Source organism: Lemur catta, chromosome 6 (genome assembly GCF_020740605.2).
Source record: "Lemur catta isolate mLemCat1 chromosome 6, mLemCat1.pri, whole genome shotgun sequence".
NCBI classification, from domain to species: domain Eukaryota; kingdom Metazoa; phylum Chordata; class Mammalia; order Primates; family Lemuridae; genus Lemur; species Lemur catta.
This window is the reverse complement of record NC_059133.1, coordinates 59632648-59660640: the sequence shown is the minus strand read 5'-3', so window position 1 is coordinate 59660640 and position 27993 is coordinate 59632648. Positions and strand designations below refer to the sequence as shown.

Here is a 27993-nt window from a genome sequence, read left to right as displayed (position 1 = left end):
TTTTTTTGAGACAATCTTGCTCTGTTGCCCCAGATAGAGTGCAGCATTGTCGTCATTGTAGCTCACTGTAACCTCAGAGTCCTGGGCTCAAGCAATCCTCCTGCCTCAGCCTCTTGCCACCATGCCCAGCTAACTTTTTGATTTTTTTGTAGAAATGTATTGCTATGTTGCCCAAGCTGATCTCAAACTCCTGAGCTCAAGCAATCCTCCTGCCCTGACCTCCCAGAGTGCTAGGATTACAGGTGTGAGCCACCACGCCTGGCCAGTAAGTATTCTTTGAAGAATAATGAATGAATAAATGAGTGGACACTGCTAGAAATCCAGGCTCACTACAATATAAGGAAAAGGGTTAAATATTGCAATCCTGATTCTGCTGCTTACTACAAATGTGACTTAATCAGAGCCTCAGTTATCTAGGTAAAATTAAAGTGGTGAAGATAAAAATACCTGCCAGATCATGCAAGATATAGTCAGAAGCTTTAAAAAAAAAAACCTACCAGAATGAGAAAATGTATAGAAAAGGACTACTTAGCACAGCTTGGGACATCGTAAGAGCTTAACAAATGTTAGTTCCTACCCCTCCCTCCTGTGAAGCTAAGGTCCAGATACTGGAATAGGGTAACTCTCTCCTACATCTGTCTCTTTGTTTCCCACATGACTACCTGGAAGACCCCTGAAGAGGTCTGTAAGGAGCACAAGTGTTGGGTACCAGTAGATGAATGTTAAGGCTGATAAAAAGGATGGTAAATTGCCTCCCCTAGTGCAAAATGAAATCTATGTAAGTGAAACAAGAATTACAAGAATGGCTAGCCTGTTATTTTACATTCCTTATCTCACAACAGTGGTAATATTATCCCCATTTGACCGATGAAGAAATTGGCTTATCAGCCAGCAAGTGACAGAGTCTGTCCAGGTACCCGGGCGACATGACTTCGGAGCCTGTACCTGTAACCACTATGCTCCACTGACTCCCTGTCTTGCTGGGGAAGGGCAGGAAAAGGCCCTGTTTCATCTATCTGCACTCCAGTAACTTGCCTGAGATATCCCTTCATACCTGACATTTTTCTAGCATTGTGGCTTAAATAATCTTACAGGTCAGAAGTCTCTTTGTGTATCTCTTTAGCATCTCCTCTTCCCTCAGTTTGGTCAACCTCTGTGACCACAGAAGTTGCATCCAGAGGCATCCTTATACTCCTATGTATGTGATCAAGGGGCGTGGTTATTGGGGATGGGGCCATCAGTCTCCATTCACCCCCTCCTCATACTCTGTCTGCAATTTTCCTTCCACTCTCCATATTACAGGTGCATCAGGAGGAATTCTCTTCGCCTCTTGGCTAGAGCGACTTGGGCAGTCATCAGGGACTTCACCCAGATACTACGTTCTCCAAGATTCTGAAAAGACACTAAAGTAGAAGTATCACTCCTAACCCTGCTCCAGGGAGGAGACAGGGACACATACAGTTGAGAGGGGCCATATCCAAAGAAGAGACACATTTCATGTTCTCTTAAATGACTTTAATTGGAAACTCACACCCTCTAAACTGTAGCTCTCATAGCTCTGTGGGACAGCATCTGGTTTCCAATGGGGTCATGAAGAAATGCATAACTGAGGTTGAGATAGGGAACCCCCAACTCCCCGGTCTCCTATTCTAGACTTATTCAAAGTATGGCTGCTGGATAGGCCTTAAAATAATTATGTTAATTCACCAAACTATAGGTTCCTTTCTTCTTCTGATGCTACATCTTCCTCCTACGAGGGGAACTCTTTCAAAAACTATTTGAGATGAAAACATAAGTCTATAACTGCACTGAACACCCACAAGTGGGAAGCTCCTTGATGCAGATACTGAGCTGGCTGCAAAATCACTCAGGTCCAGAGAAGGCCACCCCGCCCCCAGCCTGCTCACTGCACCAATCCATTACCTTTCTCCAGTGGCAGATTCTCCCAGACTCTGTTCTAAGAGGATCTAACTCTAGAAAGGACCAAAGGCCCACTGCCTGATTTCTATGGCCTGACTTCATTGAGGCCCCCAACACATGGTTGAATTGTAGTTTGCAGAGCTGTGTACAATAACAGCCATTATAGTAATCTTGAATTTCTATCAGCCGTTCTTCCTAAGAACAACTGACAACACCTTCACAGTAATTGTATCACCAGGTTTGCCCTCTCACCAACCCCAAAAAGAGGGAAGAGGTCAGACCCCTTCCCTTTACATTAAAGGAAAGCATGAGGCCCAGTGAGGTCAAAGCACTTGCTTGTGGTTCCACCACACATCAGGGCAAAGAGCTTGCAAAGGAGTCCACCTTCTCTGCCTGGACTCTGTTTCTTAGTCTACATTACAAAGTGCTGGCTGACAAAGATGTGACTGTTTGCCTGCATTTCTTCCGATTTATATCTTTTTTCTTTCCCATATGGGCATTTGGGGATTTGGGAATCCTTCTCATGGATTTGGGATTTAGGGACCCCTCCCAGTCTCATCTTTCCCCTCTGAAGTCCACAGCAGACTGCACCTCAGCCTTGCAAGAGCCCTCACTGCCCTCACACCCCTCTCTGGCCCAAGGCTCTATCGGGTAGAACACACCACATAGGCTGTGGCGATGTACTTCTTGCCATTTCCATAGGTGGTCTTGTCCCAAGTATAAGTCTGGATGGCCAAGGGATGTCCACCCAGGCTTAGCGTGCACCTGTGGGGAGAGATCATGAAATCAGAGGTGCTCACCACTTCACCCTGCCTCTGTCCCCAGGCTGGAAGTCTCAAGCCCAATCCAAGCAGAAGGGGCTCCATCCTGTTTAAATGGCTGCTAAGGCAGAGCTGCCTCCAGCCTCCAACATGAAGGGAGCCCTTTTGAAATCTATGCCTTGTTTTCCGTCTTCTTTAAAAAATACTGCTCCTCATCCCCAGAGCAATATTCTAAAATCCCAGATTCTAGAACTGAAATCCTCAGAAATTACATGTTTGCTTAGGGTTTCATAAGCAGTAGGACTGAAATGTTAAAGAGAATCTCCAAATGTTAGAGAACATGAGGACCAGTTTCAGTCTGTACTCTCTACGGCCCTAGGGTTCCCTTCCTCCCCCGAGTAGCCTCAGGATCCAGATGGAGAGACTTAGAGCCCCTGGGCAACTCCATTTCTGACTGTTTTACATATGAAGGTCCTTAATACATAGGAAATATAAGATTTCATTTAGGGGGAAAGAGGGGATGTGGTTCTGCTGCTAAGACAAAGTTTGGCAGCCACAGACCTAATCTAACGGCTTCATTCAAGCAAGAAAACTAGGCCAAGAACAGCGATTTGTCCAAGCCCTCCCAGCCACCGAGTGGCAGGATCCAGGTCTCCTGACTCTGTCCTGGCAGAGGACAGCCTGCGGCCCTGGCCTGGTCCCCAGGCCTGGCTGGCCCGGTGCTTACATTTTGCCCGGCCTGGCAATGAAGCACAGGGAGTAGAGTGCAAACTCAAACTCCGGGCTGCTGCCGATGAACGCGGCACCCACTTCCTTATAGTAGCCGTCCCAGTTGAACTGCATCGCCAGCACGTCGGGGTAGGAGTCCCACTGCGGAAATAGGGCAGCAAAGGGGCTTGGTGAATGCCACAGAGAGGAGTCACACAGGAACCAATGGCAACAGGCAGCCAGTATTTGTTGAGGGTCCATTAGGGGCCTGTGTGAACCTTCTGGGGAGACTGGATTCTTCAAATAGACGGAGGGGACAGTCTGCCTTGCTAAGGTGTCTGAGCCCTACTCACACCCGCTGTCTGGAGCTGCCAACGTGCATCTACTAGGGAGGCCAGAGTTAGCATCCAACCAATCCCACAGTGGCAGGGTCATCACTGTTCCCTGTGGCCCCCATGCATGAGAGAGAAAGACAGTTTATTGCTCCCAAATTATTTCCTGGAAGAGGACAGCAAATGTTTCTGTCTTATAAAATATGCGGGGTTTAGCTCAGACCAGCCAGGATGAAACTTCCACATTCTAAGGAAATTCAAGGAGGGGGTAATTGCATGTCTTTATTTTTCCCCTCTGAGAATCCTTCCCTGGCCCCAACCTCTCACCCAGATATGGTGCCTTCTGCCTCTGTCCCCTGCAGTTCTGGAGCCTTCACTGTTTAGAAGGGAATCCCAGCGTCCTGGCTGGCTAAACCTGCCCTCCAGCAGACGAGGACATCACAGCCACAATCCCTGGTGGACTGCCCGTGAGACTCAGGGTGAGAGGCAAGTCTGGCTGTTTGGAACACAGAGCAAGGGCAGGAAATCTAGGCACTGACAAGGCTTTTCCAGCCAGCGTACTCACAGGGCCGTCATAGTTGTAACTGTAATAGTCAACGAGGCCCTCCTTCTCCTGCAGGTAGAAGCGGATCCAGTTATGAAAGCCGGTGACCTTGCCTTTCTTGACTTCACCTGTAATAAAGAGTCCAAGGTGGGTGATTGAGGCTCCTTCCCTGTGCCGCTGCTCTGCCCCCTTTCTCCACCCTATGACAAGGCTGTCTCCCTTCTCCAGCCTTGTTTTCTAGAATGTCCAGCTGCTCAGCCCCTGCCCTGACCCCCTAGAGTGCCTTGCACCTCCACTCTCAGCTCAGGAAGCCCCCTTTTAGCTCAAGGCCTTGGGGAATTCTTCCTCCCTCTGACCCTGAAGACCACTCTCCATCTCCCCAGGAGCAAGCCAGGCTTGGTGGGAGCTTTACAGGGCGGGGCAGTGGTGGGAAAGGCCATAGCCCTCTTGGGAAGCAGCTGACCAAGCACTGGAAGCAGAGGACTGTCCAGAGGCAGATGACTTTACCCCCTTGAGAGCCCCAGCATCTGGTCCTCTTTTCTCCTTAGATATTCCAGAGGAGACTGTTTCTCAACATGGCTCCTTGGACCCCTCTGTCCAGGCCTGGGAGTGCATGTGTCCCTCCTCGCTAGTGGGCGTGGCTGCCGATTCAGCAATGCCCAGGGCTGCCCTGGTCCTGAGCAAACCCATTCTTCTTCATCCCTCCAATCTTTTTTGCCAAGCAGAGTTATCTCACCTGAGAAGACGTGTTCAAAGCCACTTGAGTCTCCCTCTTCATTGCCTCTTGAATAGAGCCCAAACCACATGTTCTTCAAGTCATCGACAAACTCTTGTTCTGAGCTGTAGCGGTCTGCAGAGGGGAACAGAGAGGGCTTGGAGAGGGGCCACACGGCCTGGTTCTGGAGAGCAAGGAAGGGCCACCTGCTCCAGCACATCAAGAGACACATGGGTTCAATCAACAAATGTGTGCAATTGCTTAATTCAACAATTACCTATGGGACATCTATTTAGTAGTGGGCCCGGGTCTACAGGCTGCAGATTCAGCAGGGAATGACAAGAACACAGTCTCTATCTTTCTAGTTTACATTCCAGTGGAGGAGACAAATAATAAACAAGTAAACAATAAATAAATAATACAATTTCAGTTGAGTGCTTTGAAGCAGAGTCACCCTTAATGACTGGAGAGGCAATGGGAGGGTGGAAGGTTCTTCTAGAAAGGACAATCAGAAAGGCCTCTCTAAGAAGGTAGCACCAATCAGAGACCTGAAAGATAACGAATGGGTCTCACAAAGATCTGGGGGCAAGATTTTTCTATGTCAAGGGAACTGCAAGTGCAAAAGGCTCCAGGCAGACTTGAGTTTGATGTTCAAAGAACTGAAAGGTTAATGTGTCTGGAATACAGTGAGAGAAGAGGAGAGTGGAGGAGAGGAGGTGTGAGAGGTAGGCAGGGACCAGATCCTGCAAGCTCATGGCAAGAAGGTCAGATCTCAGACAAGTAGCAATGAAACAAAAATGTTTTCAATTTACTGAGCACTTTCATGTATGCCTAGCACTGCCTCAAGTGCTTTTGATATAACATTGAATCTTCACATTAAATCTTCACATAAGGATGGTGCTTATTAGCCCCAACTTAGTAATGAGGAAACTGAGGCAGACAAAGGTTAAAAGACTCATACAAGGTCACACAGTTCATAAGGGGTAGAGACAGCACTTGAGCCCACATAGTCTAGCTCCAGAGACCAATCTCTTTAACAACTCTAGAGTTTCTTGGTAAGGCAGAGCCATTGAAGCGTGTTCAGCAGGGGAATTATGTGACAGGAGCCTTTAAAGGACCACTCCGGTTGTGTATGTCAAAAAGTCAATGGGGTGGTATGAGCAGGAAGCAGAGAGACCAGTTTTGAGGCTACTGTTCCGTGTAGGTGAGAAGTTGACAGTGGCTTAGGTTGTGGTGGTAGCTGTGGAGGGGGTGGGCCGCAGGCAGATCCAGGATATATTCTGAAGGTGGGAGTGATGGACGTTACTGAGGGAGGAGATGCCCGTGGGGAGCAGTGCGGTAAAGAGAAGAATTAAATCTAATTCCTGGGCTTTGGGCCTGAGCAACTGGATGGATTATGCTGTCGTTTACGAGATGAGGAAGACCCAGGGAGGGGCAGGTCTGGAGGAAGAGGTGGGAACCACAGGTTCTTCCTACACTAATTTCTGTGTAAGATCTCAGCCGACAGGCAGGTGGAGATGTTGAAAAGGCCCCTGGGACCCACGGGAAAGGTCAGGGCTGGAGATTTAAATTAAGGAGCCATCAAATATTTTTACTGCCCAGAATTTTTTGTGGTGGATACAAAAGAGATACCAGACACATTTCCTCCTTTCAAGGACATAAAACACATTTGGAAAACAAGATTAAATATATATGAAATAACAGAGAATAATTTCACTAACTGAATAGCTGCCCTTACTGAGCTCTTTGTGGGTGCCGGGCTTTCTCCTGGGGGCTTTATCGGCATTCACCCTCACAGGCCCCATTTCACAGGTAAGGCTCAGAGAGGTAAAATGACTTGCTAGGGTTCGAACCACCAGCAAGTGGTTCAAACCAAGTCTCTCTAGCCCAAGGCTGTTTTGGAACACACCCCAAACTCTCCACCTCTGCAGAGATGCTAAAAGCCAGCATGAGCCTTCATACATACGGTGGGATGTGTGCTAGAACTTTAAGGATAACTGGGATTTGGACAGGGAGAGAGGGGAGGAGAGGGTGAGGTTTGGGACAGCTGGCCACGGCCTCGGAGCCCTGGGGTCCAGCCCGGCTCTGCTGCCAACTCCTTTGTGGCCTCAGATACATCTAGCCCTTGCTCAGCCCAGACTGCCAAAACTGCTGTGTATTTACTACAAAGAGAACACCAGGGGGCGGCACAGGATTGTGTCTGAAATCAAGTGTCACTGACTTTACCTAAAAACAGCACCACGGGGCAAGGCGCCAGGGTTCACGCCTGTAATTCTAGCACTCTGGGAGGCCGAGGCAGGCGGATCATTTGAGCTCAGGAGTTTGAGACCAGCCTGAGCAAGAGCGAGATCCCGTCTCTACTAAAAATAGAAAGAAATCATCTGGACAACTAAAAATATATATAGAAAAAAATTAGCCAGGCACGGTGGCGCATGCCTGTAGTCCCAGCTACTCGGCAGACTGAAGCAGAAGGATTGCTTGAGCCCAGGAGTCTGAGGTTGCTGTGAGCTAGGCTGATGCCATGGCACTCTAGCCTGGGCAACAGAGTGAGAGACTCTGTCGCAAAAAAAAAAAAAAACAACACAGCACCACCCACTCGTAACCGAGGTGGACATGGACGGAGTGCAACAGCTCTGAGCTGAGGAGACCTCAGGGACAGCCAGGGGAGAACTGGACAGAGCCACCTCTGAGACAGAGCCCAGCTGCCTGGAGTTTGGGAAAGGAATCCGGAGGACACTAACAAACACAACCCCCTGCCAAGAAGTCCTGCTGCCAGAACCTTTTTTGGTCTGATCGGAATGTATTTGTATCTGGAGGCGTTCCAACCAGAACTCTTCCTGGTAGGACTTCCCTCTCTGGACCTTTGTTGATCTGTTGCTGTTTCTCCAGCAAAAACGTGGAGTCGGCCCACTGGCTTCCTGGACTCAGTGCAGAGGAGGGAGTAGACTCAGGGCCTCGACCAGTCGGAAATGTGGCGCTAACGCTGGGGTCCACTGGGGGACTGAGAAGTGCCTTGGACTGGGGGTGGGTGTGAGGGGAGGCTCACGCCCGGCAGAGAACCCTGAGACTGAAGCAGAGAGTGGGGACACAGGAAGCAGCTAACGCTGGGTCAAAGATGGGTGATTTCCAAGCCCGCCAGCCAGAGCATCTTCAGCTCCTGGTTGGGTTCACAGCCTCTCCTTGGCTTGTCCCTGGTCCATCGCAGATATACACTGACCTCCACGAAGTCCCCAGAGCCTCTCACCTGCCCTCCGACCCCCCCACCGTGCAGACCCAGAGGCGCCTGGCCCTCCTGCAGGCAGACCGGTGTCCTCAGCACGGCCTCGTGGGGCTGGGGCAGCTCACTCACTCTGGTGGTGGAGGAAGCTGTAGAGCTCCTTCATGACTGCCGTCTTCATGATCTCCCTGAGGAAGGAGTCCTGCTCGGCCAGCTGCTGGCGGCTGAAGTGCTCCCCATGGCCCGTCGCCCGCTGGTAGTTGTTCAGGAGGTTGATGAAGGCCGCATAGGTGGGCTTGGAGAACAGCTTCTCGTTGACATAGGTGAAGAGTCTGGGGGAGGCAAAGGGGACCCACTGAGAGACCCACACGTGGAGCAGAGACCCCTCCAGAGACTGCTAGACAGGCCGGGGGCAGGCGTGCGAGGGCCGGCTCAGGAGCTGATGGGACTTCAGATACTCTTGAAGGCTACGCGTCAGGTCACGTTTCTTCCACCTCAGCCTGGCCAGTCGCAGAAACCCTCTCAACTGGATACCCACAGTCCCTCAAGACGGCTTTATTTGTCTCTGGAGACCTATTTTTTTTCTCTCCCTTTGATCCAGCCTGACTTGAGGAGAAAGGAGCTGAGGCATCACAAGCAGCAAGGATGAGGGAGAGACTTTAGGGGGGTGGGAAGAGGGCTGAGGGGAACTCACGGCTGTGGGCAGTGATCCACTTTGTCTCTGGTCTCCGAGGGGGAGATGCAGCTTTGGCTGTTGAGAACAATGTCTTCCTTCCGCGCTTTGTTGGTGTCTGCCCTGTAGATCTTCTCAGAGGTGCTCTGAAGCTCCTCTTTGGTTATGGCGTCACTGCTGTGGGAGAAGCCCTCTGGGAGGAATTGGGGGAGGCTGGTCTCAGAGCCAGGGGGTGGGCAGGAAACGATCTGTGGGCCTCCCTCCCGGGCACCTTCGAGAAGCCGGCAGCGAGGGAGAGGGGCCACGATCAGATACCCTAGTTGGTGGAGGGCAGGGGCATAGAGCCTACAGGACCCTTAAAATCAGCACGTGGCATTGTGCACAGAGTGGCCACAAAATGTCCACACTGCCCCTTCCCTCCAGGAGGGCTCTCGCACGTGGGCCTGCTTCACAGTCACCTGCAGGGCTTGGTAACAGAGTGGTGAGCCCCTGCCCAGAGTTTCTGATTCAGTAAGCCCGGAGGGAAGCCCTAGAGTTTGCATGTCTCGCAGGTTCCCAGGTGAGGCCGAGCTGCCGGTCCGGGGACCACGCTTTGAGAACCACTGCTCTAGAGTCCCTCTGTCTCTGAGGCTGCGTGAAGGGAGCAGGAGACTGACCGTGGTTGCCACACAGACTCTCGAAATCCTCGCAGCAGTTCCCAAACTCTTGGCAGCGGGCATTGCAGTGGCACGGCTGGTGCTTGTCAAAGGCCTCGCGGCAGCGGCCCTGGCAGGAAGTGGGTGCCGAGTACAAGTCTGAGAACAGAGGGGAGGCATGTCCCAGGCTGGCCTCTAGAGGACGCTCTGCACGCCCCGCAGGCCGGCCCCCTCAGCCTGGCTCTCCCCGCTCTTCCTGTTAAAGATCTCCATCCGGGGAAGGAAAACAAACAAGCTTAATCCGTGCACACCCTTCACAGTCAGGAAGTCCTTTCTGATGCCGGACTTCGCTTTCTGGCATGCTGTTTTTCTATTCTTCCCATTCTAAAAATAAAATCTCTTCCACTTCCCTCTCCAGGCCTCAGACTCTCTTTCCTGGCTACTCCCCTGCCCCCTGAGGGGCTGGCTGAGCCCCTTAGCTTCTTCCCGCTCAGGCCCAAGAGTCCCGTGAGCCCCTCTCAGCTGGCTCGGGCCTGGGCCTGCCGCCTCTGCCGTGGCTGTCCTCTCCTGTCACTCCTCATGTCCCTCCCACTTTATCCTGTAGGCCCCCATGGGGGGGGGGCAGGCTCACTGCTGGTGGGGGCCTCTTCTGCCTCTTCCTCCTCTTCCTCCAGCTCCAGGAATGGCTCTGGCTCTTTGGGGTCCTCTGCAGCTGTAGATAGAAAAATAAAGTCACCAACGTCCCAGGGAATCCCCTCTCTCTTTTGTCCTGGTCCCCAGCTCCCTGGCGCAGGGACAAAGGAGGGCATTGGAAGCAAATAATAAACAGAGGCCGGGTCCCATGGATAGCATGAAATAAAGGACAAAAACTGGAAATGGAAGACAGATTATTGAAAACTGTCGTAAAAAATGAAAATACCTCCCCAGGTGACAAATCCCCAAACACTTTATCATTCTGGCACCCAGTGTGCTGTCTGTAGGAAAGGGAAGGGGCAGCAGGAGGTGGTCCCTTCTGGATTAAAAACTGATTTTTGGCTATGACTTCTCTTAACTAAAGCTCACAGATGAATGGAGAGTCTTGATGCTCTCAGAATGACGAGACCTGCACTTTGGAACATCTTGTACTTATAATAACTCCCAGTCAGAGTCAAGGGTAAATCCTCAGGGCCTCAAGGAAGAAGAACTGTTTCCTGAGATATCAGCTTCCTCTCCCTTCTTTGCCCCACTTGGAAATGGCCACGAAGACTGTGCTTAGGGGAAGGGCACATTCAGAAAAGCACATTCCTATTGCTGCTTCATTCTCTTAACCTGCAAGCTGATTGACTCGCCTCTGGGCAGAGGAGGGTGGGGTGGGAGTAGGGAAGAAGAGAAGGAATGTTCCTGGGGACTCTGAGTTCCCCTCTCATCACACAGTGGAATAATTCCCTCTACACAGACACACACATACACACGCAAGAAACGACACTGTTACAAGGTGACTCAGAATCTATTAGTGAGTTTGCTGAATAAAATTTTGTTATTATCATCGGAACCACGAGTCAGGTTATTCATTCAATCCACAAACATCTTCTGATCACTGACTCTGTGCCAAGCTGTGTTCTAAGAGCTGGCAATCCATAGGGTTCTTAATTCAGCCACATTTTATGCTAATTAACTTTTGGGAGCTGAGCTGGAGCCCTAGCTATCATTTACAATATTTGTTCTATGGGAAAGGGGTTCTGAATTTCAAATCAGAAACGTGGAGATGACATGACTACCAAGCTGGGTATTGTCTTTATCTTGAAATGCCAGCCTGATGGCCCAAGGTGAACAGAGCTTCCTGCGTCTGCTGAAAGCTAAGAAAAAGTGGGGACCCAGGGGCAGCAGAAAAGGGGTAGGCTCTGACTCTGGCACTGAGCTCTGGGCCTGGGCCTCCCTGCCTGGGCCTCATCATCAGGACCTCTGCTAATATACGTGGTGTTTTTGTGTAAATTGAAAAAAGCGTCCCTGTGAGTGGAAGCAGCTCTGTGGGTACATGGCTGGGTCAGCAGATACCACCTTTGGGTAAATTAGGAAAAGGCACTCCTTTCTCTGAGCAGATACAACTCTGTACCAGGGCACACACTTGATGAGCAGGGTACAGACTGGATTTTAGTCCAACCTGCCTGCTCAGCCAGGCGCCCTTGTGCAGTGCACAATCCGTGCAACCATAGGCAGTGGTTTTGCTGACCATTACCTACCATGGCTTCAGTGATCATGTTTTCCAACCTGGGAATTCGGGCATATGATTTGACAGTGAACCCAGCAAGGCTTTGTGTCACAAAGCAGAAGATTATTTACGTGGGACTCCACAACACTAGAAGCACCTAAATAAGGAGATCATCCAAAAATAATTTTTAAAAATATTTCATTCAAAACCATGCAGAATTGGCCTTTAAGAGTGATGCATGTCCCTTTGTTGTTGTTGTTGTTTTGAGACAGAGTCTCACTGCCACTCTGGCTAGAGTTGCAATGGCATCATCACAGCTTACAGCAACCTCAAACTCCTGGGCTCAAACGATCCTCCTGCCTCAGCCTCCCAGAGTAGCTGGAACTATAGGCATGCGCCACAATGCCCGGCTAATTTTTTCCACTTTTAATAGAGATGAGGTCTTGCTCTTGCTCAAGTTACTCTTGAATTCCTGAGCTCAAGGGAGCTATCCACCTCAACCTCCCAGAGTGCTAGAATTATAGGCATGAGCATGGCACCGAGCCTGCATGTCCCATTTTTAATCAGTGGGGTGGGAATGACAGTTTGGAGATATTGTGGCCACTCAGTCCACTCACAAGAGGAAGAGTGGTATGAATTGTGTCAGTTACTATGACACCATGCAGTCTTCCTGGGGACGTGCAAGTTGTGAGAGTTCGCTGCCATTTTTATACTTTTGTGATTTCAAGTACTGAATAACAATTGGTAATATCATGCATGCTAAAATATCATGTTTATCTTTTTTTTTTTTTTTTTGAGACAGAGTCTCACTCTGTTGCCCGGGCTAGAGTGAGTGCCGTGGCATCAGCCTAGCTCACAGCAACCTCAAACTCCTGGGCTTAAGCAATCCTACTGCCTCAGCCTCCCAAGTAGCTGGGGCTACAGGCATGCACCACCATGCCCGGCTAATTTTTTCTATATATATTTTTTAGTTGGCCAGATAATTTCTTTCTATTTGTAGTAGAGATGAGGTCTCGCTCTGCTCAGGCTGGTCTCGAACTCCTGACCTCGAGTGATTCACCTGCCTTGGCCTCCCAGAGGGCTAGGATTACAGGCATGAGCCACCGCGCCCGGCCCATTTTTATCATTTTGCTCGTTTTTGGAATTAGGTTCTTAAACTTTCAAAATACCGTTAATCCTGATAGTTTAGAAAGATATTCCAGATAAATAACATCTACTGTATTTTAAGTTGGGGACATCCTAGAAAACCTGAGACGAGTGATGGTCAAATCTCTGACCCCTGCTTCTGTCCTTCAGTGCTCTCGTTCCAGGCCCTTAGAGCCTCTCTCATCCGTCCTGAACCCTGCCCTGGACTGCCGGACACGCAGGCCAGTGGCCCCTCGGGCAGGCTGGACGTGCACATGGCCTTCATCCCTCCATCAGACCCTTCATCCCTCCAGGAGCCTCACCAGCACACAGACGTTCATAGTCTTCACAGCAGTCCCTGTGCCGGGGACACCACCGGTCACACTGGCAGGCAGCGTCCCGGTTAAATTTCTCATTACAGCGAGATGCACATGACTCCATTCTTCCTATGGGCAGTAAAGGTCACACACTCAGCTCTGTGGGAACCCCATTCCCCTCCTAAATGTCACTCTTGCGGGAGGGTTCACAGGCAGGGGCAGGGACACACCTGGAAGGGAAGGGCATTGCTCTCGGTGCAGAAGTACATCCGCAGCCTCCCAGACATGGCATAAGCCTCCTCCCCACCACCCAACACCCACCAAGTATTTCAGGGCTCATAATATGGACCAGATCACAAACTCAACTGCCTACTTGGGTTAGGCCTGAACATAAACAAGCAAAGAACCAGGGTGCGAGGCAGTAGGAAGAAGTGGGGACTATGACAAACTTGGTATTAATAGCAATGCCCCGTCTGAAGTTTGCAGCCGCCACTCAGCCCAGCTGATTGCTGCCATGCTGGGATGTGGGCTCAGTGTTACAGGAGCCTCTAGTTTTTCAAAAGAAGCCTTCATTTTTATGTGAAAATTTCCAAGCTTTTAAAACTTCAAGCAGGCCAAAGAAAGAGGTCTGTGAACTAGATGCGGCCCACTGGCCACCATTCACCTGCCACGTAGAGGAAAGGAAGTCACTGCTGCCCCCGTGATGCCACCTGCCCTCTGCCCTCTGCCCTCTGCCCTTGCTCTTATCCCATCCCTTTTCTGTTCTTTGCTTCTTTGTTCTTCTCGCCCCTTCACCTGGTCTCCTCCACGCCCTATTTTCCCTGCTTCACATCCCTGCTCCTTCCAGGCTTTGGAATGTGTTCAGCAGAGTGAGGCGGGTGTGGGTGAGAGCCGGGCTCTGGCCCAGGATTCTGTTATGTAACCGCAGACCGCATCCCCCACTCCAGCCAAACGGTTTGCAGAAGCAAGCTTTCAGTCACAAGGACGTCAGACAAGATACTTTGAAAGGAACAGTGCAAACCCACTACCCACTCTAGGCTTTAAGGGCACTGACAGAGTCTTTGTTCCATTTGAGGTTCCTGAGGTTTGGACTCCACGAAGCCTGGGTGTAGGGGCCAGGCTGTGGGTCATGGAGAGTGTCCAGAGCAGTGTCAGAGTTGCCATCGGCATCAGACTGTGTCAGTGAGGAAACTGAATCCTAATCTGGACCAGGGTTGAGGTTAGTTAGATGAAGAGCCACAGTTAGGATTTGGGCTTGAGTTAAATTTATTGATAGAGCGATAATTTTGTATTCATATTTGGGTAAGGAGTAGGGTTAAACTTAAGATGCCATTCAGGGTGCGGGAATGCGTCGGGATTAGAAGAGGAGAAATAATCCCAGTTCTGCCTTAGATTATATTTGGAGCTTGGTTCTGGTTATGACTGCACACAGGGATAGTATCTCAATGTAACCCTGGATTGGGTCGGAGGTGAATATTAGCTAGATGGGTTTAGTTACTGGTTTGGATTCCAGGATTAGGGTTTATCTTGTGTTAAGAAGAGAGGGCGTAGCAGAGAGGTTAAGAATCTAGTCTCTGGCACCAAACTGCTTGTGGCTGGAATTCTGGTCCTGCTGCTAACTATGTGATCTTGGGCAAGTTATTTAACCTCCTGTACCTCTGTTTTCTTATTTGTAAGAGTGGAATAATAATGGAGCCTATCTGATAGAATATTTATAAGAATTAAATGAGTTAGTATTTGTGAAGCACTTAGAACATACATCATGACACATAGTAGCGCCATTTAGATATTTGTTAGGGAAATAAACATTGGCGATATTTCATGCCCATCTTCAAAGTAGCAAGTGCTCAGACTGGGTGGAGCAGTTTTCCCTGGGGAGTGGCCCTGTTGCCATATTTCACTTAGTTGACACCCTCCCTAGGATTCAGCCGGGCTGGGTTGTCAGTGAATCTCTGTTGCTGATGGTCCTGGCTGACATCATCACTACAGGTCTGCATTCTTTACATCAGAGAGGTGTCAGGTCAAGGTTAACCCAGGTTAACTTCACATTGTCCGCAAGGACCCCAAGGCAGCCAGGAAGGCAGTACTTTGGTCCAGCGGATCTTCCCGAAAAGCAATCAGACCCAAGGCCATTGTTCCTTCAAGCCCACAGGAACTCCTCTTGAATCTTAAATGATGCTCCCTTGGAATCTGAATGCAAAAATCTTAAGGAAAAATTTTCACCCCTTCAGCTGCCTGCTCAGTCGGCTGGCAGTACACCCAGAATCCAAAGGGAGAGAATTCAGGCGAATCAGGGCAATGTTTTTAATGGGCCAGATCAGCAGAGTCCAAGGAAAGAATTCACTCCATTCCAGCAGCTGGCACGGTTGAGAAGAGCTGCAAGTGAATAGTCAGCTGGACAGCTCAGGGGAGCACCTCGCCCGCCCGAGCTCAGTGGACTTTTTCATCTCTGTTCAAGACCTTTGTCTCCAGCAAGAGCCCTGTGTCATGAGTTTCTCACATTTCTCTGTGAACTTGGTCTGCGTCAAGGTGACCTTGGGATTTCAGGGGTGGGGAGGGACTTTTCCCCATAGGCCCCTTGCTGTGCTGTTCTGGGAACATTCAGGTGACTAGTCACTCTGACTACTCACTCCAGCACCCCCATCCCACACCTCCTGTTGACACAGACGCTCTGTGTAAGCCTCGCGCCCCAAGCCAGGCACCTGAATCACTGCTTCAGCCACCTGTGGCCCCGTCCCTCTGCCTCGCCTCTGTGACTCTCTGCCTTTCTTCATTTGGCCCTTTCCTCTGTCAGGTTCAGATGCTCCCTTCATTCCCCGTGAAGAGCTGAGGTCCTCTGTGCCACCATGAAACGCTAAATTTCTCTGTACCCTGTAAGACTTCAGTTTGCCAGAACATTAGTCCCTATCCATACTGGCCATCAAGAGAGCTGGGTTCCAAGCCCAAGTGGACACAGCGTCCCTCTACGCCAGCCCTCAGCCCCTCTGATGGCTGGAGCATCCTACACCTGTGCCTCTCAGGGGCCCCAGATGCTGTTTCCATGGAAACCTAGACATCCGGGAAGCTTCAGCTCCAGGACCAGCTTCCTCCCCCTCATTCACAACCAAGAAACAACCAAGGTCCTCGGCAGGTACCCAGCTCATAAAAGAGGACGTGAGGCTGGCAAGGACTCCCCCACATGATTCATATTCTTGCATCTAAGTCCTGAGGCGTTGGCAGAGTACAGACAAGAACAGAGCCTCTTCCCTCCAAACCCACTAGACCCTCACTTCCCGTCCGACCCACAGCTGGATCAGATCTGTGCTCTCATGCCCCAGCAGCAAGGGCTCCACCTGCACTTCTTTTTTGTTTGTTTGTTTTTTTAGAGACAGGGTCTCTGCTCTGTCGCCCAGGCTGGAGTGCAGTGGTGCGATTATAACTCACTGCAGCCTCCAACTCCCGGGCTCAAGCCATCCAGTGATCTTCCTGCCTCAGCCTTCAGAGTTGCTAGGACTACAGGCACACGCCACCATGCCCAGCTAATTTTTAAAATGTTTTTGTAGAGATGGGGTCTCACTATATTGCCCAGGATGATCTTGAATTCCTGGCCTCAAGCAATCCTCCGACCTCAGCTTCCCACGGTGCCGGGATTACAGGCATGAGACACTGCGCCTGGTAATCCGCCTACGCTCTTCAAGCCACTGTTGCCTCTGCCTCAGGGAAGTCCCCCCAGGGACCAAATATCTGGCGGTGCTCTCCTCTCCTGAGGCTGGGCTATCCCAAGCCCTCCAGCCATGCCTCCACGCGAGGCCCTCAGGTGTTCCCCCCGCTTCCACACCAACAGGTCTGAGGCTAGAGGCTCCCCACCCTCCCTCACTCTCTCCACAAACTCCCCAGCACCTGGGGCCTAGGTACAGCTGATTCCTGAGTAGATGTGCCCAGTCCCATCCAGTGTGGGGAGGCCTGGGAACAGCATTTTCCTCCAAGGGCTTTCCACACAGCAATCCCATTAAGAGTCTCCTTATCTACAACCTGATTGGAAATGAGCCCAAGAGTAAGTTTCTCCCGGGAATATTTGCAATCACAATCATAATTGAAGTTCCAGTTCACTGAGATCTCATTCCAAGCTGGGTGCTTCTCATATATGACCTTATTTAATCCTTACAACAGTCCTGTACAGGAACAATCCAGGTAGGTGCGATGGACATCCAGCTCTGACTCTCTCTCTGGTGGGCAGAGGAGGACCCTCCCCACACTCCTCAGCTCAGCCTTGGCACTCCGTCCTGCCCACCCACTGGCCAGCGATTAACACATCAGCATCTGTATTTTGCGCAATCACTAAACAGGAAAGTGCTCCTGTTCCTCTGTCAGTTCTGGGCAGCCCCGGCACCATCATTCCTGTGGGCCAGGTCGCTTCTCTTCTTTTTAGTTCCCCTGACCCTGGGATAAAGACTCATTCCCCTGGCCACTTGTACAACCCCAGATAGGACGTGGCTTACCTCCTGGTCAGGGGCTCTTCCAGTTTCCACCTGAGCCTGCCCATCCCCTAAGAAAGGTCACACCCAGACAACCTCGCCTGTCACCAGGCCGTGGAGGGAGTGACCAAGGGCAGCCAGGCCACTGTCTCCCCAGCAGGCCCCAGGCCCAGCTTTAGATTATATGGTGGCCCCAGATAACAAAATCTTGGTGAGATCAAAAGTCAGGCTGGACTAAGGGACATTTAGGCTGATCTTTCAAGGCATTAAGAAGGGGCTTCCATGAAATCAGTCCTTCAGCCCTGCAACTCACTCCACACCATCCAGCCCACTCCAGAGACGAGTCCTGCACCCTGGGACGGGGGCAGGCCAAGAGTGCTCCACAGCTTTAGGAGAGAGCTCACACTCCCTGCCCCACTGCCCTACCCTCTACCAACCTCCCCAACTCTCTGCTTATTTAGGAAAGACCTCTACCCACCCCCACTCCCATGCCCACCAGATAGTGACTTACCAGCCCAGGCCAGGCCACAGAGCACGGCCACTATCAGGGGGACACAGGCCCTCATGGTGCCCCGTTGGAGGCCAAAAGGGGAGTGGCTGTTGGACTTTCACTAGAGTCAAGGTGAATGTCACAGCTCTCAAATGAGCCTTATTCCACAGGTCGATCCTTTTAAAGACATCGGGACTTGTGGATCTGGTGTCTCCAGATCCTTCCAGGAAGAAAAAGGGAAGGGAGGGACCCCAGGTAGAAAGGAGGCGGAGGGGAGGTGGGGCCCTACAGCTGTTTGAAGCCAGAGGGAAGGTGACTAAGCAGGGAGTTAATGCCAGATGTTTGGAACAGGTAATGCTAGCTGTTCGTAGCTAGAAAATAGGTCATTCAAGCAGGCAGGCACAGAAAGATGGGCCTAGTTTGGGAGGTTCTTTGTTCAAACTGGGGACACCCATGGGCTTATCTTTGGGTTATCCCTACCAAACACCCACCTACTTACAAGTCTCAGACCTGACCTTCCAAGGGGCCACAGATTGGCTTCATCTTTGAATTCTTGGTCCTTAGCATGACACTGGCACATAGTAAGGTGATTGTGCCAAGTCTGACAAAGAGTAAGTGCCCAAGCAAGGTTGGAGTCATTGGACAGGGAGACGTAGGAGGTATGGGTCAGAAACGAGGGCTGTTCTTGTTACCATCAAGCCCAACGTAGCTAAATCATCCTGAACTATTAATATTATACAAATGACTCTTATTGAGTCAGCATCTCTGTTTCAGGTTCCCCCAGGTTCTAGTTTATGAGGCAGGGGAAGGGCAAGAGGCCTCTTAAAGGCAGCCAAATGATGACCCTTCCTCTCCTGGGAGTCCAGGGTCCCACCTCCCTCCCTCCCCACCTGTGCCCTCCCCCTCAGGGACCCATCCCCGTCCTGTCCCGGAGAGAGAGCCTGCTTCTCAGGGCTCCTTTGTTTCCAAGTCCACAGAAGAGGAGCAGCTCCCTGTGGCTTTCAAGGTTTCCCTTCACAATAAAGGTAAAACCTGCCAAGTAACATACCCTTTCCAGAAAGAGCACTGCCTGGGGATGCTCAGCCCTCTCAAAAAACAAAAGAAGAAGAAGAAAACTATCAAAAACTATCATATAAAAAGGCAAAATTGGCCGGGCGCGGTGGCTCACGCCTGTAATCCTAGCCCTCTGGGAGGCCGAGGCGGGTAGATCGCTCGAGGTCAGGAGTTCGAGACCAGCCCGAGCGAGACCCCGTCTCTACCAAAAAATATAGAAATAAATTATCTGGACAACTAAAAATATATATATAGAAAAAATTAGCCAGGCATGGTGGCGCATGCCTGTAGTCCCAGCTACTCGGGAGGCTGAGGCAGTGGGATCGCTTGAGCCCAGGAGTTTGAGGTTGCTGTGAGCTAGGCTGACGCCACAGCACTCACTCTAGCCCGGGCAACAAAGTGAGACTCTGTCTCAAAAAAAAAAAAAAAGGCAAAATTGATGAACAATGGCGACCACTCTGTAAGTGATTGTATCTGGAGGTGGGCAAATGGAGCATGGGAGCATGTCTTCTTCATCCACTGCACTTTAATAGAAGTTTCTTTCTCTCTGGTCTTCAGCTTTCCTATCTGTGAAATGATGGGGTTGGATCTGACAATCTCTCCCCAGTTCTCAGACTTTAATCTTGAGGATTCCTGCCCACGCGCCAGGTTGAGTAGTTACTGTTGGGTTAAGGAGACTCCCCCAACCCTTTGCTGTGTGGAAGTGAGACCAAATGTGAAGCCTCAGGGGTGAAGGACAAGCCACCCTTGCAAGGGACTCAGGCCAGAAGCACAAAAGAGGACTGAGCTTGGCCCTGCTCTCCCGGAAGGAAGCTGGTTAAAGGGAGTAAGGACAGAAACGGTCGCTTAATTTGCATAAGTTTCATTTGCACAACTCACAAGTAGGCAGCTGAGCCACCGCCAGCCAGAAGTCCTATCCTCCCTGGATCAGCACCTCGAGAACATGTCAGGAGGGTGTCACTGGCTGGGCTAGGTAGCAACGATGCCCAGAGTTTGGAATTGGATGGTCTGTCCCTTACAAGTGCCCGGCGGGGTGGACCCTGGCTGAAGCCAAGCTATCAGAGTGGGACTGCAGCCTGTCCAGGCTCCCCTGATGTCTGGCTGAACTGACCGTGGGATGGAGTTTTCAGGACAGGAGCTCTTCCCTCCATCAGGGGAATTTTAAGTCAGGAGCAAGGGTGGGAGCTGGGGAAGACAGTTGAGACTGACCCCATAGAGCCAGATGGATCGTCTGAGGACCCAAATGTTTCAGACTGCTCTCATCAGCAACAAGGACAACCTTAACAACACCACCAACACCTACCATGTGTCACACATGAAGTGTGTGTGTTATCTCATTGTAGTTAATATGTGTTACTTCATGGATGCTCACTACAACCTTACTAGGTACTACTGTTGTCTTCATTTTACAGATGAGGAAACTGAAGCATAGGAGGTTAGGAGATGTGCCCAGAAGCACACAATTATTAAGTTATGCAGCAGCGCTTCAAACCCAGGTCCAGCTGACCAGGGGTCATTCTCATAAGCACTGATGCCCCGTTGGCCCACAAACATCACACTTTCAAGCACCACTTAATCATGGCTGGGTTACTATGCAAAAGGGTCTAGGTTCAGATGCATTGGAATTAAAGGGGTCTCAGTGGCCATCTAGTTCCAACCCCCTAAACAATCCTAGGCGCCGTTGAAATGGTTTTCCTGCCTCCACTTCAATGCCTCTGGTGCTAGGGGTCGGGAGATTGGATGACACCCTCTCAAGGATGCTCATTCATACCACCCCTTCATAGATCTGACTCCCAAACGCTAGAATTCTGCAACCCAACACATGCTGACGTAGGCAAAAGTAGGTAGGACAGTAGGAAGAAAATCCATTAAGCCAACGAATGAGCATACATCAATACATTCATGCAAAGATGCCTCATAGATAAACTTAGACATCCATAAGTATGGACACAGATACATTAGAATGTATTTCAAACAGCTTTCACTTCCCTGCTGGCCTGGTCTGGGCAGAGAACTCTGCTGCTCCTCTTTCTCGGTTCTCCCCCAGGTAGGTGCTCACATGAGCATCCCACCCTCGCAAGCTTCCCACGGAGCCACAGTGGGGACCAGCCAGCAAAGGGGGAGTCCCAGCGGGCTGGGTCCTAGAGAGCTGGGGCAGGGCGAGGGTAGAGGGAGGTGCGTGGTGGACGGGATCCTAGTGATGAGAATACCAACAGAGGTGCTGCTGTCGCGGCCTCCGCGCAGGTGTGCGGGGTGGGGAAGAGGGGGACGCTGTGTGGGCAAGGGTCCAGTAGGCAGTCAGCTGTCAGAGATGTAGGGAATGGGAATCCCATTGGCAAATATTTATTGAGTGCTCACTATGTGCCAGGTGCTCTGCTGTTATTGGACGAGCAAGGTTCAGGCCAGGCTGGAAAATACTTCCTGAAACTGATTGGTTTCTGGTGGGACAGAGGATGACAGATAAGCCCCAGCATTAGGCCATTGTTTGAATCAGGCCCCACTGATCTCTGGGCTACCACAGGTGGTCAGGGCTCTGTCATGATCAACAGACAATGAGAGAGACTGGCCCAGGGGACTACTAAAGAGGACATCTGCCCAGGCCAGCCTATTCCACCACCCTTGTCCTCCTGCAAAACCAAGACCAAGTCATTTCAGCAGAGGACCGGAGCCTGCCCAGCAGAGGTGAGGCCTGCACTCACCTCTGAAGGGGATTCTGGCACCTGAAGTTCCTGGATCTCCAGCCTCCAGCCCACTGTGGCCTGGGAGTGCTGCCCTGGCTCTCGGGGGAGAGGCCGGGGATGGTAACCTACATCTGATCTTACTGAATGTGTCTTAGAAACAGCTCCATGTGTGATTTTCCCCCCACTTTGGTTTGTATGTTGCATACCACGTCTGTGTGTCCAGGCTTTTGTTTGAGGGTGTGGCAGCCCTGACATCCAGCATCAAGCTCACTGCTGGCCTGGGCATCGCCGTCGGACCTGCCCTCGGGCCCACCCATCGCGGAGTCCCAGGCCGAGCTTCCAGTTCTGCAGGCCGCACCCCATGCCATCTTCAGCCTGGAATGCCCTCTCCTCACCCGACCTGCTCGGCTGTCCTTCTCCTACTCATCCTCCAGCCCCAGGGCAAATCCACCCTCCCACAAAGCCTGGCCTCCTCTGTCCAACCCACAGGATTGCTCTTGCCTATGGACTTAGTTCTTGAAATTTGTCCCGTGTGCCTTTGACTCAGCACAGCCACCTCGGATAGACCTGTAGTTGCCACTGTGGTGTCAGTAAATCCCTACACTGTCCTGTAACTTCTCCTCCATACAAGTTGTTTCCTTAGGTCACCTCTGAAGTTCCTTGAGATGGGACCCCGCCTCATGGGTCCCCTCAGCTGCCTTGCATTGCCCTCCAATGTGTGTTGGAAAACTGTCACCATGTGCCTAGGGGCCTGCAATGATCAATCATGAATGAATAGGGAACTGGGTGGCCCTCTGGCCCCACTTGTTATTAAAGCCTGGGGTGAAGATAATTAGCACAATAGAGACTAGATGGCCCCACCCCGTGCGCTGTGGTGGCACCAACATTTGAGTGTGGGGGGCCTTACAGGCAGTGAGTGGAAGTGGGGTCTAGGGACTCATCTCAAAGTCGTGTTTTCATAGCAAACACGCTGTTTTTAGATATATTATGTTTATTTGGGCCTCATGGAAATTTAGGGGGGCCTAACCCCCAAGGCACCCCTTAGCACTATCGCTGCAAAGGGGCAGCCACCAGCAATTTCTGGATCCACAATGTCACAGATAACTCAACTTTAGGATCCCAAAGCGACCACCTGCTTACGCTTCCTGCCAGCTGTGCTAAGGTTTGTTTTACGCTGCCCGACAGCAATTATAAAATAAAATTGCTATTACATGTCCTCAGACTCCACTGGCTTTGGAGAGTGTCTGCAGGCACAATGGGAACAAAGAGAAGTGGGTGAGACAGGCAGACAGAGATAAGGAGGCTGAGAGACAGCGAAGGCGTGAGCAAGGGCAAGATCAAGAGAGAGAGCCATGCCCGAGGCTGACCGGGAGCCAGGCACTGACGTGACATGAGGCACTGGCCCACCTCTTGCCGCAAGCGTGTGGGCACAGTCGGCTGCACACCAGGACTGGCAGGAGCAGTTCCTGACCCATGATTTGAAAATCTACAGTCTGTTGAAATTATTGTCATTATTGTACTGAGGTAGTTGGGTTATGGGAAATTTACCCCTTTCTCATTCATTCGTTCATTCAGCTGATGCCTAGTCATTGAGGGCCACAGTGTGCCAGACACGGTGGCAAGTACAGTGGACACAAGGACATGGACTCAGTGTCCGGAGGGGAAGGAAGATCACAGGTGAAGGGCATTTGCAGCCACAACTGGAGCAGCAGGGCACAGATCTGAGACCATCGCTCCTACAGCTAGACCAGCCGGGGCCAGATCCCAGCTCTGCCACTCAGCAGCTGTACAACCCTGGGCAAGTTCTCTGACCCTCTGTGCCTCAGTTTCCCCCGTAGATGTGAAAAAGAGCAAGTAAGAGCACCTTACAGGGCTGTTTTGAGGACTGAATAATGCTTGCAAAGCTTTTAGAAGAGTGCCTAGCACATACCAAGACCAGGTAAGTATTTGTTTAACAAAAAAAATTAGGCCCCGCAAAGGGCCTAATTTAGATAGGATGGTTAGGAAAGGCCTTCCTGAAAAAAAATCACATTTAAAACAGAGACACAGTGCATAAGAAGGTGGAAGTTTCTCCAAACTCTCCATAACAGGATATTTCTTTTATAATTCCACAAATAAATTTAAATTTTAAAAATGTGCACTCTCAGTATCTTCCAGTCTTGGGAATGGCCCTGTGATGAGGTGCACTGTCTGTCTCACCTGGTTTGGCCCCACAGCAAACCACCTGTGTTCTGCAGCCGGAGGAGCTGTGCCTTGTTCCGAGGGGAGCTAAGAGCTGCAGCGGGGAACAGGTCCGTGGCTCAGCCTTCCGAGCCTTGGCTCTACTTGATGAGATTACTTACCCACAGCTGCCTGGTGCAAAGCCAAGAACCAGCGAGGAGGAGGGACAGAGATGGCTGACCTCCTCTGTGGGCCAGCAGAGAGTCCAGCCAGCACGTGCAGGCTCTCCCTCCAGCACCCAGGTTGCCCCTGCAGAGCTCAGCCCCAGCAAAGCCAAGCAGGTGGAAGTGGCCATCTGCCTCTCCCTCTGATTCCCACCCTGGGTGCCCTTGCTCCCCGGACCCCTGCAACACTCTCCCACCCTAAGTGATACTCTGGACCTTGCCACCTGATCATGCCATTAAAACTCCCCCAATGCCATTGCCTCGGGGCTCTTCCTTTCCTATTTTTCTTCTCAACGTGACCATTAAAAGTATTAATTAGAATCTTCCCAAGGCCCCTACATAATAGGGGCCTTCTAGCGACAACTCAAGGACTAGAAAGCAAGCAGCCACACACTCAGCAGGCTGCAGGGAGAAACAGCAGGGTAGGGAACTCGGAGAACCCTACTAATAAAACTGTGCTTGCAGCTGACTATGCCCCCCAGAGCAGTCTGGCTGGAGGCCACCGCTGGGAAGATGCTTAGAGGGGCTGCACCCCTCTCCCCTTTGACAGCCTGAGCTGCCAAAGTCATAGACACGAAGAGCAGGAAGACATCCCCAAACACCTCTACAGCTAACCCCTGTTTATAAATGAGGAAACTGAGGCCCAGAGAGAGGAAGGGGCTGGCCCAAGGCCACGTGGCTGCTGAGAGGCTGAGGCTCCCCCTGCCCCAGCACCCTGCCTACCTGTAGGACCTGAGCTACCTCAAGCTCTGGCTGACAGGAAACTTTTCTGGGAGGTCAAGGAGACTTAAAATGTCCTGCAAAAAGGCACCCTGTCTCTCCACCACTCTGCTGGGCAGGATCCCCTAAGTGCACGGAAAACCTGCACGGTCCTCCACTCAGCAACCCAGAACAGCTCCAGCTGTCCACAGCTCACACCCCGGTGAGAAAACCAAGACCCCAAGCTCCCTCTAAAGGCCAAGATCGTGGCAGGAAGAGTCAGGGCGAGGCCCTACGTGTCCGGCTCCCTGGTCCAAGGGCCACCCAGGTTGGAGTTTGCATCCACACACGAGCACCGAGAACCCCACACCTCCCAGCACAAAAAGCGGGTCCGAGCTCTGAGCTCAGCCTTCTTCCTTCTAGGGGTGACCAGGTTTCTTCCTCCATGTGCCACCTACTGCCACCAGCAGCAGCCCCCTCTGACCCACCAAGGCCAGGAAGACCCCCAGGCATGGGAGAGAAGGCACTTTCCAAGCACAGCTGAGTCAGACCCAGCTTCTCAGAGAGATCAGTTTCATCGTCCCTGGGAGGGACGGCAGCTGCCCATGGCCTGGGCCACAAGCCCCTTCACCCTGGGGTGCCATCTGGCTGGGCTGCAGGAGGGCTACAGATGGGGTCTGGAAGAGGCCAGAATCTGAGAGAAGGAGGCCTGAATTGGCTGCAGCAACCAGACAGGCGTGAGTGGACACTTAATGCAGGTGCATGGCCTTGGCAGATGTATGAGAAGCCCAGTACTGGGTGTATGGGTCAGGGTATACGGACGTATTTTGGAAATACGTGTACTTTCTAGCCTATAGGTCTGTGGAAGGGAGAGAGGAATTAAGGACAACTGCCAGGTCAGAATTCGCTCCAGCCGCCAGCTACCATACCTGTCTGACACCCAGCTGGCTCGTGCCAGTGGTGAGGGGAGAGCACCCCTGTCGCTGAGGCTGAGGCAGAGCTGTGCAGGCTGTGTGCAGGGCCAGGGGCCGGCTGCGGCTGCGGACCTGCGTTCTCACGTGGGAGCAGCCCTGGGCCTGAGCGCTGGGGTGAGTGGTGAGACACCGCGGCCCTCGGCTTCTCCCCGCAGCATCTTCTGATGGGCTTGTCTGCCGCTGGGTGGCCTGTCCCGCGGGCCAGGACGGCCTGTCTTGTTCACAGCCCCCACGGGGCCCACAGTAAGTATTTGAAAATGAAGGGACATGGGAGTGGAGAGAGGGAGAAAGGAATTTCTATGCCTGGGTCTGTTCTCACCGGAGCATAAAATTTGGGGTTCGGGGAGCTGTCACGGGGAGTGCCGGGGGCAGGAGGAAAGGGCACAGCTGGTGCACATGCAGTTACTTCATCTGCCCACCCTGTTATTAAGCAGTCATGTGACCTTAGGCAAACCTTCCTGTGCCTCAGTTTCTTTGACTGTAAAACAGGGGTGAATATACCTGCAGTACCTATTTTATCATCGGGATAAAGATAAGATAAAATGTGAAAGTGTGAAGATGAAAAAGGATGAAAACACTATTCAAATGTTAATTTACTATTATTGCCATAAATCCTGTGACTATTGAGAGGTAGAGCAGCCAGAGGCCAGTGCATCAGGTGTGTGAAAGCAGGTGGGCCCCCCCACCAGCTTGCCCGCCCGCCCCTCCACTGGGTGCTCCCAGTGCCCAATGGCAGGAGACCAGGAGAGGGTGCTGGATCTGCAGGCGGAGTCTGTCCTCCTGCTGGGACGGGGCGAGAAGAGAGGGGAGCAGCCCGAGGGGCCTGTCTCCCAGACAGCTCCACCCCATCTCCTGGAGAGGTGTGACCCTCCTGGTGTGCACCCCACGGTTAGGGCCCACCTTGGCCCCAGCCTGCCCAGGGCCTTCACAGGGAAGCTAAGGGCAAGAGGGAAAGGACAGGGAGGTGTGAGTGCATAAGGACGACCCCCCCGTGCTATTCTCCCCCACAGGACACACACACACATACACCCCATTTCCATTCTGCTTGACCCCTTTTAGGTGACAGAGATCTTTAAAGGACTGACCTCAGGCCACACTCCCTTCCCTCACACACACCTTCCTCTCAGCAGTCCCATGAACTCCCGGGCTGCTAGGGAACCTGAGGGACCCTCCCTGCCCTGCCCCATGCCCGGGCGGTCTGGGGAGACAGCACAGCTGTCCAAGCACGAGGCCACCCTAAACTGGCATCTTCCCCTCCCCTCCCGGGCCTCCTGTCCTTTCCCACTCCTGGAGTCTGTGTCCTCTCGCCTGTCTGGGGTACAGTTCTCCTGGCAAGGCCTCTCCCAGCAGGCTCACAGAGTCCTGCCCAAGCGACTCGGGCAGCTGGGGGGCTGCAGGGCGGAAGGGAGGCCCACACTCAGCCAAGTCCCAGCAGGACGCAGCTGTGGCCAGGGAAGAGGAGGAACGCCGCCGGCGGAGGGCACCAGCCCCCTGCGCTTGGCTTGTGTCGGGCGCTGGGCGGGGCTCACCCTGGAGTCGAGGAATAGCGCAGGGCCCCAGCTGGGTGGTGTGGCCTCAGCGAGACGCCAGCAGACAATGGGCTTAGAAGAGAAGAAAGCCCCTGGACTCCTGACTCACCAAGGCTTGGGCCTCCTGTCCCGATTGCTCAGCTCTGAAAGCTTCCATCCCCGTGATCCTCTACCCCCACCCACGGCAAGGGAACTGGTTTGGCTACCCTGCCACCTGCTCCATGTCAGCCCTCACCCGAGGCAAAGCTGCCCCTCCACCAGGCCTGGACGCCGAGCTGCTCGTGGCCTTCGCCTCCGCGCACAGGCAGGAGCTGCAGTTTCACCCGCTGGTCACTGAGCGGGACGGGAACCCTCACACCCAGTCACAGGCGGAGGAATGAAGGCAGAGAACTGTCCTCTGACTCGCTCAGAAACGTGAGGTGTGATCCCAGCTGTGCTGCCTCCCTGCTAAGAGCTCTGGCCCTTTCTGGAAACAGCTGGCACGTGTGTCCATGACCTCCGCGGGGCCGAGGAGTCTGGCAGCGTGGAGGTGAGAGGAGGCAGGGGTGTGTGCTGGGCAGGAGTGGAGGGGCTGTCCCAGCACCTGCCCTCGCT

The 27993-nt window shown here is 52.1% G+C and overlaps 1 protein-coding gene across 2 annotated transcripts; it reads right to left on the bottom strand.

Annotated features, from left to right (window-relative positions):
* Positions 1–825: 825 nt before the first annotated feature.
* On the bottom strand, positions 826–27024 carry ENDOU (endonuclease, poly(U) specific). 2 transcript variants are annotated; one of them, XM_045555109.1, is made up of 10 exons: positions 25826–27024; positions 13142–13264; positions 10137–10217; positions 9527–9664; positions 8892–9063; positions 8330–8529; positions 5002–5115; positions 4287–4393; positions 3409–3551; positions 826–2685 (listed from the first exon to the last, which is right to left on the bottom strand). In XM_045555109.1, the coding sequence occupies exons 2-10, from the start codon at positions 13257–13259 to the stop codon at positions 2565–2567; spliced, it is 1194 nt and encodes a 397-aa protein (XP_045411065.1). In that variant the 5' UTR covers positions 13260–13264; positions 25826–27024; the 3' UTR covers positions 826–2564. The 2 variants fall into 2 exon arrangements, with proteins under 2 accessions (XP_045411065.1, XP_045411066.1); XM_045555110.1 differs by lacking the exon at positions 25826–27024 and adding an exon at positions 18101–18923.
* Positions 27025–27993: the final 969 nt, after the last annotated feature.